The 12289-nt window shown below is 48.8% G+C and overlaps 1 protein-coding gene across 2 annotated transcripts in view; it reads left to right on the forward strand.

The window, feature by feature from the left end:
- The window catches only part of HNRNPUL1 (heterogeneous nuclear ribonucleoprotein U like 1), a 60744-nt gene extending 49372 nt beyond the window's left edge, over window positions 1–11372 (forward strand). The window contains exons 11-15 of one of the 2 annotated variants that reach the window (XM_021707518.1): window positions 5496–5664; window positions 6255–6542; window positions 7697–7986; window positions 9348–9573; window positions 10124–11372. In XM_021707518.1, the coding sequence (XP_021563193.1) occupies window positions 5496–5664; window positions 6255–6542; window positions 7697–7986; window positions 9348–9560 (960 nt within the window). In that variant the 3' untranslated portion in view covers window positions 9561–9573; window positions 10124–11372. The remainder of the gene's footprint in view (window positions 1–5495; window positions 5665–6254; window positions 6543–7696; window positions 7987–9347; window positions 9574–10123) is intronic. The other variant, XM_008047975.2, reaches the window with a different exon arrangement.
- Window positions 11373–12289: the final 917 nt, after the last annotated feature.

Consider the following 12289-nt stretch of genomic DNA (forward strand, 5'->3'; position numbering starts at 1 on the left):
CACCACAGCCTCGACCTGCTGGACTCTGGCGATCCTTCCGCCTCAGCCTTCCAAGTAGCAGGAACTACAGGTGCCTACTACCACACCCGGCTAATTTTTTTTGATTCATTGTAGAGATGAGGTCTCGCCTGCCCAGACGGTTCTCAAACCCGTGGGCTCAGCTAATCCACTCACCTCAGCCTCCCAAAGGCGCAGGATTACAGGCTGAGCCACCGAGCCCAGTCCCTCAAGGGTTTTAACAGCCCAGAGCCAGGCCAGACATTGGTTGGAGTCAGGGCTGGGTGTGATGACATGACCAGTTTGGTATCACTGTCAGAACATGGGGTTCTAGTCGTGATTTGCATCCTGGTTTGCCGGTGCCATACTTCTGCCGAATACAAACCCAGGGCTAGATTGTCCCAAAGGAAACCACCTCTGATTTGTAAGCATTGGAAAAGAGATGTTTCTTCCCTCTATCTTTCACCATTCCCCAGAGTCTCAAGCCCATTTCATTTTTTTTCTTTCCCGTCAGTTCTCTTCCCTTACACTTGGTTCCTTCCACTGGGGTTCACCTCACTCTGAGCCCAAGGCAAACTCTTTCCTCATCAGGGTGTTTTGTTTACCCCTCTGGGATCCAACTAGGTTTCTCCTGCTGCCAGTCTAACCCTCTTGAACTGTGACAAGTAAAAGTAGACAGGGAATAGTGAGGCTTTTAGAGAACTCAGGTTAACTGAAGTCATCACCTAAGCCTACTGTGTTCTTTCTACTGTCTCAGACTGTTAAACAGCAAAACTGCCTGTACAGCTTCTCTGAAAAACCCAACTCCCATCCCTTGCCCTTGTTGCAGAGCACTGGGGTGGTCGTGGGGCCAGGGAACACAGGCAACCCAGACTTTCTCTTAGAGTCAACATCTTTAAGCAGGGTGGGTCTGGGAGTAGCAGGAGCTACACAGAGGGAACCCACGCAACTGGAAAAGCTGACCTAGCTGTTGTGCTGGTCTCCTAGCAGCAGCCACTAGCAGCCCCCAGTGACCGCAGAAGTGCTGGGCTGGCCTAGAAGCTGTGACCTCACTGTGTTTGCTGTGGCAACAGCCACCAGCAGTTAATTCCCTTTCCTCCAGGAAAGCCAAGTATTTGCATTTGTGCTGGTGTGGTTTAGGCGCTTTTCTTCCCTTCCCCAAGCCAAGGAGTAAGTGGAGTGATTCGTTGCCGTAAAAACCATCACTGAGAGGCTTCTCAGCACTTCAGTTCCAAAGTGTCTGAGAACCCATCCCTCAAAGTCTAGTCACTTCCAAGGACAAAGTCCAGCTATTTATGAGTCCAGTTGGCTCCACCCCCATTCCTCCTATCCCATGAAGCTGCGGGAACTAGCCCTCCTGGCAGTGTTGCTTCTCTTCTCTGTTCCCTTATGAGTGTATTAACAGGGCAGTTCTGTCACATAGAAAACCTCCATGAAATGATTCTCCTCCGCACACTTGGTGTTCAGAGGAATCAAAATAGGATCACTTAGGGGAAAGAAAACAATGGGATGGGCTATCAGCAGAATGGTCTGGGGTCACCTTTACGCTGTGCTTACCTACTGGCTTTTGTGTCAGCAGAAAACCTGATTATTTAGCTGGAGGAAGCCAAATTCTGTCTTCCTGTGACCAAATGCCACCTTCTGCTTCTTTGCTTTTAGGAATGGAGTTGAGGGCAACTAGTAGGGAGAAGGGACTTAACTCTTCCTCTAACATGATGTTCCTTTTTAAACCATTTGTGGCCCAAGGCCTCTCCATGGGCCAGTGCTTAAGGCCCCATTAACAGTATGTGTGTACCTGCCACCCGCGTAACTGCCCACGTCCTTCATGATGGTTGAATATTTTCCCTAGGGAACAAGAAAGAATGTTTTTGCCAGACTTGTGCATCAGGGCTGGGGGATCTGGTTAGAGAACAATCACACCCACAGCCCAGATCTCCCAACAGGTCTGTGCTGGGGTTCCTGGCCTTTGACTGATCTGATCCACACTTTTCTTCTTGTTCCTTATGTGTTAGAAGAGGATTTCTTGTACCTTGTCTTTTTCTCAAGAGTTAATTTTCTGTGGTGCTTTCCATTGGGAGGACTCTCCAAAGACTATCAGTCCTGTTGACGATATTTTCAGATCTACCCTGTGGGTTGATTTCTTCCCCTGCCCACCTCCCTGCCACTTGCCAGAGATTTCACATCTGCAAATCCTCACGAGAGCCAGAAAGAGGGTGGTATGGTCTCTGTCTTTCAGATGAAGAAATTTGAGACTCAAACTAATTAGATGGCTTGTCTATAGTCTTACAGATAGTAAAGGACACAGCTGGGATTTCAACCCGGATGCTGCTTCCCCCAAAGTCTGTGTTCTTTTGTACGCTGCCTCGCTGTCCTTGCCTTTCTCCTGGGAAATAACTACAGCTGAATCTTTTCTTTAGTCTGGATTGTTGCAAGTCAATATTACAGTATAAATATCCATAGCACCCCACCCAGTGATGACCTATCAATGGTATCTCACATGTGTTGAATGTTGGCTGTGAGCCACAGCCTGAGCTGTGACAAGGGCTTTTACTCACATAAACTCATTTAGTATTCACAGCAACCATAAGACATTCATACTGTTGTCTTTTTTCAAGGCCTGAGACTCAGTAAATAAACAGTAAATTGATTTTACAGAAGAACCGTCTGAGTCTCTTTGGAGAAGCTGCTCAGCCAGGACCACACAAGTATGGCAAGGCCTAGTCAGGTTAGAGCCAAGGTCTTTTGAGCCATCCCAGCACACTGCCTGCCTCTCGTCAAGGCATCTCCTGCCCTGGAGGCCACCCATGTCCCCTCATTTGAGTAGTTTCTTACACTTTGTCAGTTGCTTTCTGGTCATCTTCGTACTCAATCCTCACCAACCCTGGGAGACAGGCCTTTCAGCCCCATTTTGCAGATGAAGCAACTGTCAGGACTGGCCAGAGTGAATTAGTAGTCATACCAGGACCCAACCCTAAGCTCTTTCTACCCTACCAGACTGCATCTTCAGAATACAACATTTTTGGGGTCCCTTTGTACATGCCCCTTTTCATACTATTTTTCCCCTCTGCAGCTTCTCACTTAGGTTCCTGTCAGAGTTACTATAAAGTTGTTTAAGCAGGCATCTGTTTAGGAGACTGAAGCAGTTTAGGGGACTGAAGCAGGAGGACTGCTTGAGCCCAGGGGTTTGAGACCAACCTGAGCAACATAGTGAGACCCCATCTCTACCAAAAGAATGTAAGCAGTCAGGCAGTCAGCCTATAGTCCCAGCTACTTGGCCGGGAGGCTGAGGTAGGAGGAGTGTTGGAGCCCAGGAGTCTCAGGTTACAGCAAGCTATGATTGCACAACTGCATTCCAGCTGAGACAGAATGAGACCTTGTCTTAAAACAAAAAAAGTTGTTAATGCAGGTCAAAACTCATTACTCTGTTTCTGAGTTTCTGGGTTTGGGTAAGGAGGATACCTGTTTAGGTGCCTGGGTGCCACTTTCCAAAGCTTCAGACTAAGGAAGTCTCAAGTGAAGTTTGGTCTGCTTGTCTTTTATGTAGTGTCCAGGTGATTCAAATGTACAGGCTGAGTCCAACAGATGTGGGCCCCATTCCCAAAGGGCCTGTCATGTAAGAAGTATTCAATAAAGCTGATACTGTTATTGCTGTCAACCATATATGTTGTTAGAGCAGGGGTCCCCAACCCCCGGGCCACAGACTGGTACCAGTCTGTGGCCTTTTAGGAACTGGGCCACATTGCAGGAGGTGAGTGACAGGCAAGCGAGTAAAGCTTCATTTGTATTTACAGCCACTTCTCCATTGCTCCATTATGCCTGAGGTCCGTCTCCTGTCAGATCAGCGGCGGCATTAGATTCTCACAGGATCGTGAGCCCTATTGTGAACTGCGCATGTGAGGGATCTAGGTTGCATACTTCTTATGAGAATTTAATGACCTAGATGAGGTGAGGTGGAGCTGAGGTGTGATGCTAGCGCTGGGGAGTAGCTGCAAATGCAGGTTAACATTAGCAGTGGAGGTTTGACAGCACAGAGACCATAATAAATCAGTTGCTTACAGATGCATATCAAAACCTGATCAGCGAGTGACAAGTGGGTTGTACATCAGTTGTACAGCTGCATTTGGTGGCAGGCTTTAAGTTAGAATCCGACAGTTATTTTAGTCCACATGTGGCCCACCTATTATTTTATTTACTACTGACGTCTGCGCCTCTTTTATTTTATGGTGAGTTGTATAATTGTAATTATCTCATTATATATCACAATGTAATAATAGAAATGAAGTACACAATAAATGTTATGCTCTTGAATAATCCTGAAACTCTCCATCCTCCCTGCCCCACTGTCTGGAAAAATTGTCTTCCACAAAACTGGTCCCTGGTGCCAAAAAGATCGGGCACTGCTGTTCTAGAGCACTGTTCTGCCAGCTTATATCAGCCCAGGACACTACCTGCTGTCACACAGAAGAGGGGAAAAAAACATTAGTAGGGAAACTGCACTTGTGAAAACACAGACTATTAACTGCTCAAACTTGCCGGGTAAAAGTATGTGGGTGAGGCTGATGTTTCAGAGAAGGACTGAGGGAATAAAAGAACCTTGGTGTTGATGAAACAATCTACAAAATTGTCCAAAGGAACTGATTAATCAATGCATATTCATTCTATAGATGTTCTACAGTCATTTAAAAAGAACACTGAGCCGGGCTCGGTGACTCAGCCTGTTATCCCGCGCTTTGGGAGGCCGAGGTGAGTGGACTGCCTGAGCCTGCAGGTTCGAGACCCGCCTGGGCAACTTGGCGAGACCTCATCTCTACAATAAATCAAAATATCAGCCGGGCATGGTAGCGCGTGCCTGTAATTCCAGCTACTCAGAAGGCTGAGGCGGAAGGATTGCCAGAGCCCAGCAGGTTGAGGCCGCAGCCACTGCACTCCAGTCTTGGGTGACAGAGTGAGACTCCAACTCAAAAAAAAAAAAGAACACTGCACAGAAAAATTTTAGAGAAACGTTACATGAAGAAGAGCTTCAGGAGAATGTGCATAGTTCAATTCTACTTGTGTTTAAAATCGCATAGCTATTTATAGACGTGTACATATTGGTTATCTCTGGGAGGTACGGCTGGCACTAGGAGGATGTAAGGATTCTACTCTAAACTCTATACTTTATACTATGAATATTTTTCCAAGTGCATGTATTACTTTTAGGATAAGGACAAGAAGTTGTAAGGCACAATGCCAAGAACAAAATAGGAGTAAAAAGTAAAGCTCCAACCATTTCAAATCCTTTGCCTTATGCCTGTCTGCAGCCACTTTCCCAAGTCAATTCATGAGTCAAAGGTGGACTCAGGAATCCTCAAAATGAAGACAAGCCACTTCCTGAGTTTCTCTGCTTAGAAGGAGCACTAGTATCATTTTCTCAGTCCTGGCCTGCGTAATACCTCTCAAAGGAAAAAAAGACAACTCTTAATGTACCATCTCTTGCCTCTTCTGTTACCTACCCTTAGACAAATGTTTATGGGTCAGCCCAGAGACGAAAAATGAGACCATTTGAAGGCTTCCAGCGCAAAGCTATTGTAATTTGTCCCACTGATGAGGACCTGAAAGACCGAACGATAAAGCGAACTGACGAGGAAGGGAAGGATGTCCCAGATCATGCGGTCTTAGAAATGAAAGGTAGGAAATGAGTGGTTCCCAGAGGAACGTTACAAGGGTCCTTAAGAGAAAAACTCTTTACTTAGTTCGTCCTTACCTGGCTTCCTAATTATTCCTTTTTTGATCTTGGCTCTCTCTTTCTTTGCTTTTGCTTTGTCCCTTTTCTATCTACTACAGCTGTGAATGGAAAAGCTACCTGTCCCTGTCTAGTTTTCAGACAGGATGGGGCTGGGACAGCATGAGGGAAGTGACGTGTGGGAGCAAAAGCTGAAAGGCCTGTACGCTTGCCCTGTCTTTGGCTCCCAGTAGGTGGGCTGACTATAGGCAAACCTCAGTTTGCTCCTCTGTAGAAATAGGGATGGTGATTCCACCTCTCAGACCCTTTCCCTGGGGTAAGGCTGGAGGAAGCTAGATACTGTGGGGCATAGCCACCTCTTCAGGAAAGGGAGGAAAGGGACTTTGTTCGTTGTCAGGGCAAGGGGTTGGGATTGGTCTGCCTTTTCTTGTTCACTACTCATTTTCTCCACCCTCTCTGTTCTGGGTAGAGGGCACCAGAACTCAGAAAGTACTGATCTCTCCTTGCTTCCTCTGGGGCGCTCCTTTCCTCCTAGCCAACTTCACATTGCCAGATGTTGGGGACTTCCTGGATGAGGTTCTGTTTATTGAGCTGCAGCGGGAGGAAGCAGACAAGCTGGTGAGGCAGTACAACGAGGAAGGCCGCAAGGCTGGACCACCGCCTGAAAAGCGCTTTGATAACCGAGGTGGTGGTGGCGGCTTCCGGGGCCGCGGGGGTGGTGGCGGCTTCCAGCGTTATGACAACCGAGGTCCTCCTGGAGGCAATCGAGGAGGCTTCCAGAACCGAGGGGGAGGCAGCGGTGGAGGAGGCAACTACCGAGGAGGTGAGACAGCTCTCCACTTGTTCCCAGGTTGGGGTTGGGCTTTTTTTGTTGTTAATTCAGTCTGCAACTAAAGTTTACTGAGCACTTGCTGTGAGTTGAACTCTGGTAGAGAACCAAAACAAGACTCTAGGACTTCACAGAAACTCTCTTCCACTGTCCCTCTCCCCCCAGGCATTGATTATGAAGTCCTTTGCCCATTTGCATATCCCAGTGTTCTTTCTGTCACGTTGTTGTCATTTTTGTGAATCTGACCATGAGCTCCTTGGGAGTAGGGGCCAAATCAAGCTTACTGCCACTCCTGGATCCTAGCTCGGACCTGCCATGGCACAGGGCAAATGCTAGGACTGTCTTTTGGGTTTGGGTTTTAAGACAAATGTGGAGAAGTGGGCTTAGAGAGTAGGGTTTGCCCAAGACCACCCAGCTAAATCCAGAGTTGAGAGTCAAGTTATCCAAAGCCCAAATTCCTAGTCACCAAGTGCTGCTGTCTCTAAAGTAAAGTGTTCATAATTTAACAAACATGGCCTGAGCCCTACTGTATTTCAGTCTTGTGCTGGATAGTTCTGGGGACACAGCCATGACCTAGATAGCTTAATGGGAATGCCCAGAGATGCTGTGACTTCAGTTGACCCCAGTCTAGCCTATAGGGAGACAGCAGGGCTCAGGAAAGGCCTTTTGAGGTACTGATATCTAAGCTAAGGTCCATAAGCCCAGTAGGAATTGCCAGGCAATAGGGCGTCAGGCCCAGGAAACAGCTGCACAAAGGCTCAGGAGAGGTCTCAAGAAGACTAGTTGTGATTTCATGGCTGTCTCCAGTGCTTAGCATCCTCTTCCTAAATGTCTCTAGCTTGTGCAACAGCTATAACAATACTGGGACACAGTAGAAACCCAAGACCACCTGGTCCCTACTTTACCGGTTTCACAGTCCAGTGGATCAGACACAGCTGTAACTATGCAGTCATGACCTAGTGCTATCAGGACTGGGACAGAGGAGTGTGCCCAGGGACCTGGGGGATCCCAGAGTGTGCTTTATTTGTTCTCTTTGAGTTCCTACTCTGTGCCTGGCCATGGTAGGGCACAGCAGTTGCCAAGGCAACCCAGTTCCTGAGGGTTCCAAGTTGAAAATGATGGGGCCTCTCTGGATCTCTGTGGTGCAGGTTTCAACCGCAGCGGAGGTGGTGGTTACAGTCAGAACCGCTGGGGTAACAACAGCCGGGATAACAACAACTCCAACAACCGAGGCAGCTACAACCGGGCTCCCCAGCAACAGCCACCACCACAGCAGCCTCCGCCACCACAACCACCACCCCAGCAGCCACCGCCACCCCCCAGCTACAGCCCTGCTCGGAACCCACCAGGGGCCAGCAGCTATAACAAGAACAGCAACATCCCTGGCTCGAGCGCCAATACCAGCACCCCCACCGTCAGCAGCTACAGCCCTCCACAGGTAAGAGAAAGAATGTGTGTTTGTATGTAAGTACACACAGATGCTGTTGAGCCTGCAAGTAAGAGGAGGCAGATCTTGGGAAATCAACACATGCTCTAGCCACTGGGCTTCAGTCTTGACTTCTTTTCTCCTTGCAGTGCTTTTGACTGGGATAAACCCTAGACATTCCCAGATCTCCTGCAAACCCAGGAGTAAATTGAGACCTTCCCAGAACCTACTACTCTCCCACTGCCGTCAGGGGTATGGGCAGTAAGCCTGGATTCCTCTAGCAAGTATACTTCTCTTGGCTGTGTCACTAACTTCACTGAATTCCCAGGAAAGTACGTGATTGGAGTCACCCCTTGCCCAGCCTGGAAGACGCTGACCTCTTTGACTTTAGGGTATAGAGACCAGAGCCCTGAGATTTCTGAGCACTTGCCCTCTGCGTGGAGAGCTTCATTCCTGAGCAGCTCTGGGCTCAGTTCCAGTTCTTGAAAAGTCTGCTGTGGCTCTGGTATGCATGGGCTCCTGTTAACCAGAGAGGTCTTCGTTTATTGCTCATCCGTTTCCTGAGTACTTTCCACGTGCCAGATCTGGAAGCAGATGCCAGGAGACAGTTGAGTGGTTCCCAATTTCAGTCTAACCAGAATATTTCCTAGAACAGGAGTTGGGCAGGCACAAAATCAAACCCTGGCCCCACTGCAGCTTGGTTTTGTAACCTTGGGCAAGTAGCTTAACCTCTCTGGGCCTCGTTTTCTCCATAAAGGTGTTAGTAGAGCTCACTTCCAAGGTTTGTTGTGCACTGAAGCTTTGTGATTAAGGCTCTAAGACTAGGCAGATCTGGGAACAGATTCTTTTTTGCTGTGTGACCTTGGCCCCGTAACTTTACATTCTTGATCCTCAGCTTCCTTCTCTGTAAAATGGGGCCAGTGGAACCTACTTTCTTAGTATGGAAATTAAGTGAGTTAATGATACAGTCTGTACTCAGGAGACACTTAGTGAATTACCACTACTGGTTTTCTCAGCTGATTTTTCCAGTAACGACTACCACCATTTATTGTGTCCAGTGGTCTGTACCCATAGCTTTTTTAAATGCACAGGTCGATCCGAAGGAGTAGTTAGCTCTGTTGTGATTCTCCTTTTACAGAAAACTGGGATTTCAAGAGATGCTGTGTACCTTGCTCCCCATAGTCTCAGAGCTGGGATTGGAGTCCAGAACTCAGCCCTAGGACTTGCCCTTCATCCTACCCTGTCCTGCCATGTCATTGAGCTGACCCATCGTCTCCTCAGCCCTTAACCGTGTCCGCCAGGGGAGAGCCCCTGGGAATCATCTACTTAAAAAGGCCTTTCTCCATCCCAACCTTGAACTGGCTATTTCATAGCACTTTGGGTTTTTTTTTTTCCTTCACTCTCCAGCCGAGTTACAGCCAGCCACCCTACAACCAGGGAGCTTACAGCCAGGCCTACACAGCCCCACCGCCTCCACCTCCGCCACCACCTGCCTACAACTATGGGAGCTACGGCGGCTACAACCCGGCCCCTTATACCCCACCACCACCCCCCACCGCACAGACCTACCCTCAGCCCAGCTATAACCAGTATCAGCAGGTAGGTGCCAGACTGGGAGCCAGTGGGATGGAGAGACTTCCAGGGTCCCCTCCTGGGTTACTAAGACAGCGGGCAGCCTGCTGGCCTCAGGCTGGTATTCATCTGGTACAGCCATTTCATTTGGTAAACACTGCTGCACTGGGTGCTAAATAACTGGTATGCTAGCCCCTCTCCATGGTGCAGCAAAAAAGGAAGGTCTGGCACAGCGGGGGCCTCCAAGTTCTGCTTCAGCACCATGGCCAGGGGGCTCCAGATCCTTGGTGCTCAGGCCACCATATCTGTTATAAATATTTTGGATGTCATATCCAGCTATACCTGAAAGGGCATTGGGTTGACAAGTCAGGAGACCTGGGCTTCAATCCCTAACTGCCTGCTTGTGTGGCATCAGGTCAGTCCCTTGTCTCCTAGGGTGCCTTGATTTCTCTGCAAGGGGACTTGTGTCTACTGTTGTCACTGCACCCTTCTCTGTCCCAGGTGAGGGTGGGGCCAGGGGAGGAGCCGATATGGAGTGGATGCAGGATAACTTAGTGCTCTTGGTTTCTTTCCTCAGTATGCCCAGCAGTGGAACCAGTACTATCAGAACCAGGGCCAGTGGCCACCATACTACGGGAACTACGACTACGGGAGCTACTCCGGGAACACACAGGGCGGCACAAGCACACAGTAGCCAGTGTGTCCCAGATGCTCCCGGAGGCCCCGCCGGCTTCCTCCACCAGCGCCTGCCTTGGTCCCTCCTCCACCCCAACCAGGTCCCGTGGTGCTGGGGATGGGGTCATCCCGGGGCTGCCTCCCTCCAGCCCACTGCCTCCCCTCTGAGGGGCTTTTTCCCCCACCCAGGGCCAGGCATTTTTCTCTGGATTCAAACAGGCAACAATGATCTTTTATTTTCTGTTTCCCCCGTCTCCTAAACTCCCACCTCCTGTTCTTCCTCCCCCTTTTGGACTCAATAATCCCTCCTCTCTCTTGGCCGTGCAGTGAGGCTACAGCGACTGAAGGGAGAAGCCCTTCCTATTCACTCGTTCCGGTTCTGCTCCAGCCCCCTCAGCTTCCCAGACCTCCATGCAGTTGGTTGTAAATTCTTCCAGGAGCTGTTTTACTGTCTACTTTTCAGGATTAAAAAAAAAAAAGAAAAATCAAAAACTTAAAAAAAAAGTTTAAAAAGCAAAATGTGGAGGGAGGAAGCAGTGACATATTTTTTTGGTAATTATGCTTTTTTTTAATTTTTAGAATTTGTCTGTTTTTACTGTGGGTCGGCTGTCGATATTTCATCAAGATAACCTTTTTTTTTTTTTTGCTGAGTTCAGGTGACAGAGGAAGAGCCACACCCTTGAAACAAAACAAAACACACAAAACAAAACCACAGAATCATCTTTAACCTAACTTTTTATACAATGTCTCAGTTCCCCCTAACTTTGCACACAAGCTTCTGTGTTCAGTTGAATTGTAACTGCTTTTTGTATTTGGAGAGAGTGTGACTATTGAACTTGAAACCTTTTATTCTAGGCCTCTTGGTAGTTTCTGGTGGGATTAAGTGGGTAAGAGGGAAGAAGGGGAGGTGGTGGTGGGGGGGGCTCCTTCCCTTCAGAGCATGAAGTTTTTCCCACTGCCTCCTCTCCAGTGGTCTCCCAGGGACCAGACCTAAAAGTTTTTCCCACGGTGATCCTCTGATTATTTTTACTTCTCCTTGACCCATATGTTTTAACAGGATTTTAACAAACTGCACTTATTAAGAAATATGTTTGCCCTGTTTTGTTTTGTTTCATTTTGTTTTCTTTCAATAAATGACATGACACCTCTTAGGAAGGCAGCAGGGTCAAAACCCTGAAGTGTTACTGCAGTTGGCCTTTAATTGGGGTTGGGACCCCTTTCAAGGAGAAATTATGTAGTCATGTATTAAACACAGGAATTTGTGTGCCTGGCCCCGATTGTGGTGCTAAGAATGTGCCCTTAAACAAGGGCCCCTGGTTTAAAATCTACTAGTTCATTTTTAAAATGTCTCTCTGGTTCTCCTCACTGCCAATCCCTCTGGGAATTTTTGTTGTTTGAGTGTAAGGTATGAAGCAGGTCCCTAGCAGAAAGATGGGGGCCTGATGGGGTAGAGAGACCAGGGCTGGCTTGTTGGGGATCATCACCAGGTACTGACTGACCACCTCAGGCCTGGCCTGTGTGCTGCACTTAGGGGACACTTCTGCTGCTCACCTGCGGTCCGAGCTAACGGGTTCTGGAAGCTTCGTTTTTCAGCCAGTGTGTGTAGGGCACCTGTTCTGTTCTACTGTCCCAGGCACAGCGTGGCCAAGGCAGTCCAGTTCTTACAGAGCTCCCACCCCGGAGAAACACACATCTGTCCTCAGTGCCGGCACCAAGTAGTCGGCTGGAAGAGTCTGGGGCGGTGTGAGGGGAGGGCTTGCTGGAGAGGGGGCAAACTGAAAGCTGACGGGAGTGAGCCGGGGTAAAAGCCTTAGGTTGCATCCTCACACCCATCGTCCTTTCTTGGCAACTGCAGCGGTTTCTTTTTTCCCCCAGTACCTTCCTGGCACCTTGTGAGGGGCTGCGCCACAGGAGAGGCCGGTTCAGCCCCAGCCTCCTCACGGGAGCTCGGAGCCTTGCGAAGGAAACATGAACTACGGAAACGAAGGAGGCCAACTAGTTTCAAAATCTGGGGTGGGGGATCAGAACATGTGAAGGGGCCGAGGGTGGTGGCAAAAAGGAACCATGG

Source organism: Carlito syrichta, unplaced genomic scaffold, assembly GCF_000164805.1.
Source record: "Carlito syrichta isolate Samal-C Ts95f unplaced genomic scaffold, Tarsius_syrichta-2.0.1 Scaffold119893, whole genome shotgun sequence".
Lineage (NCBI taxonomy): Eukaryota > Metazoa > Chordata > Mammalia > Primates > Tarsiidae > Carlito > Carlito syrichta.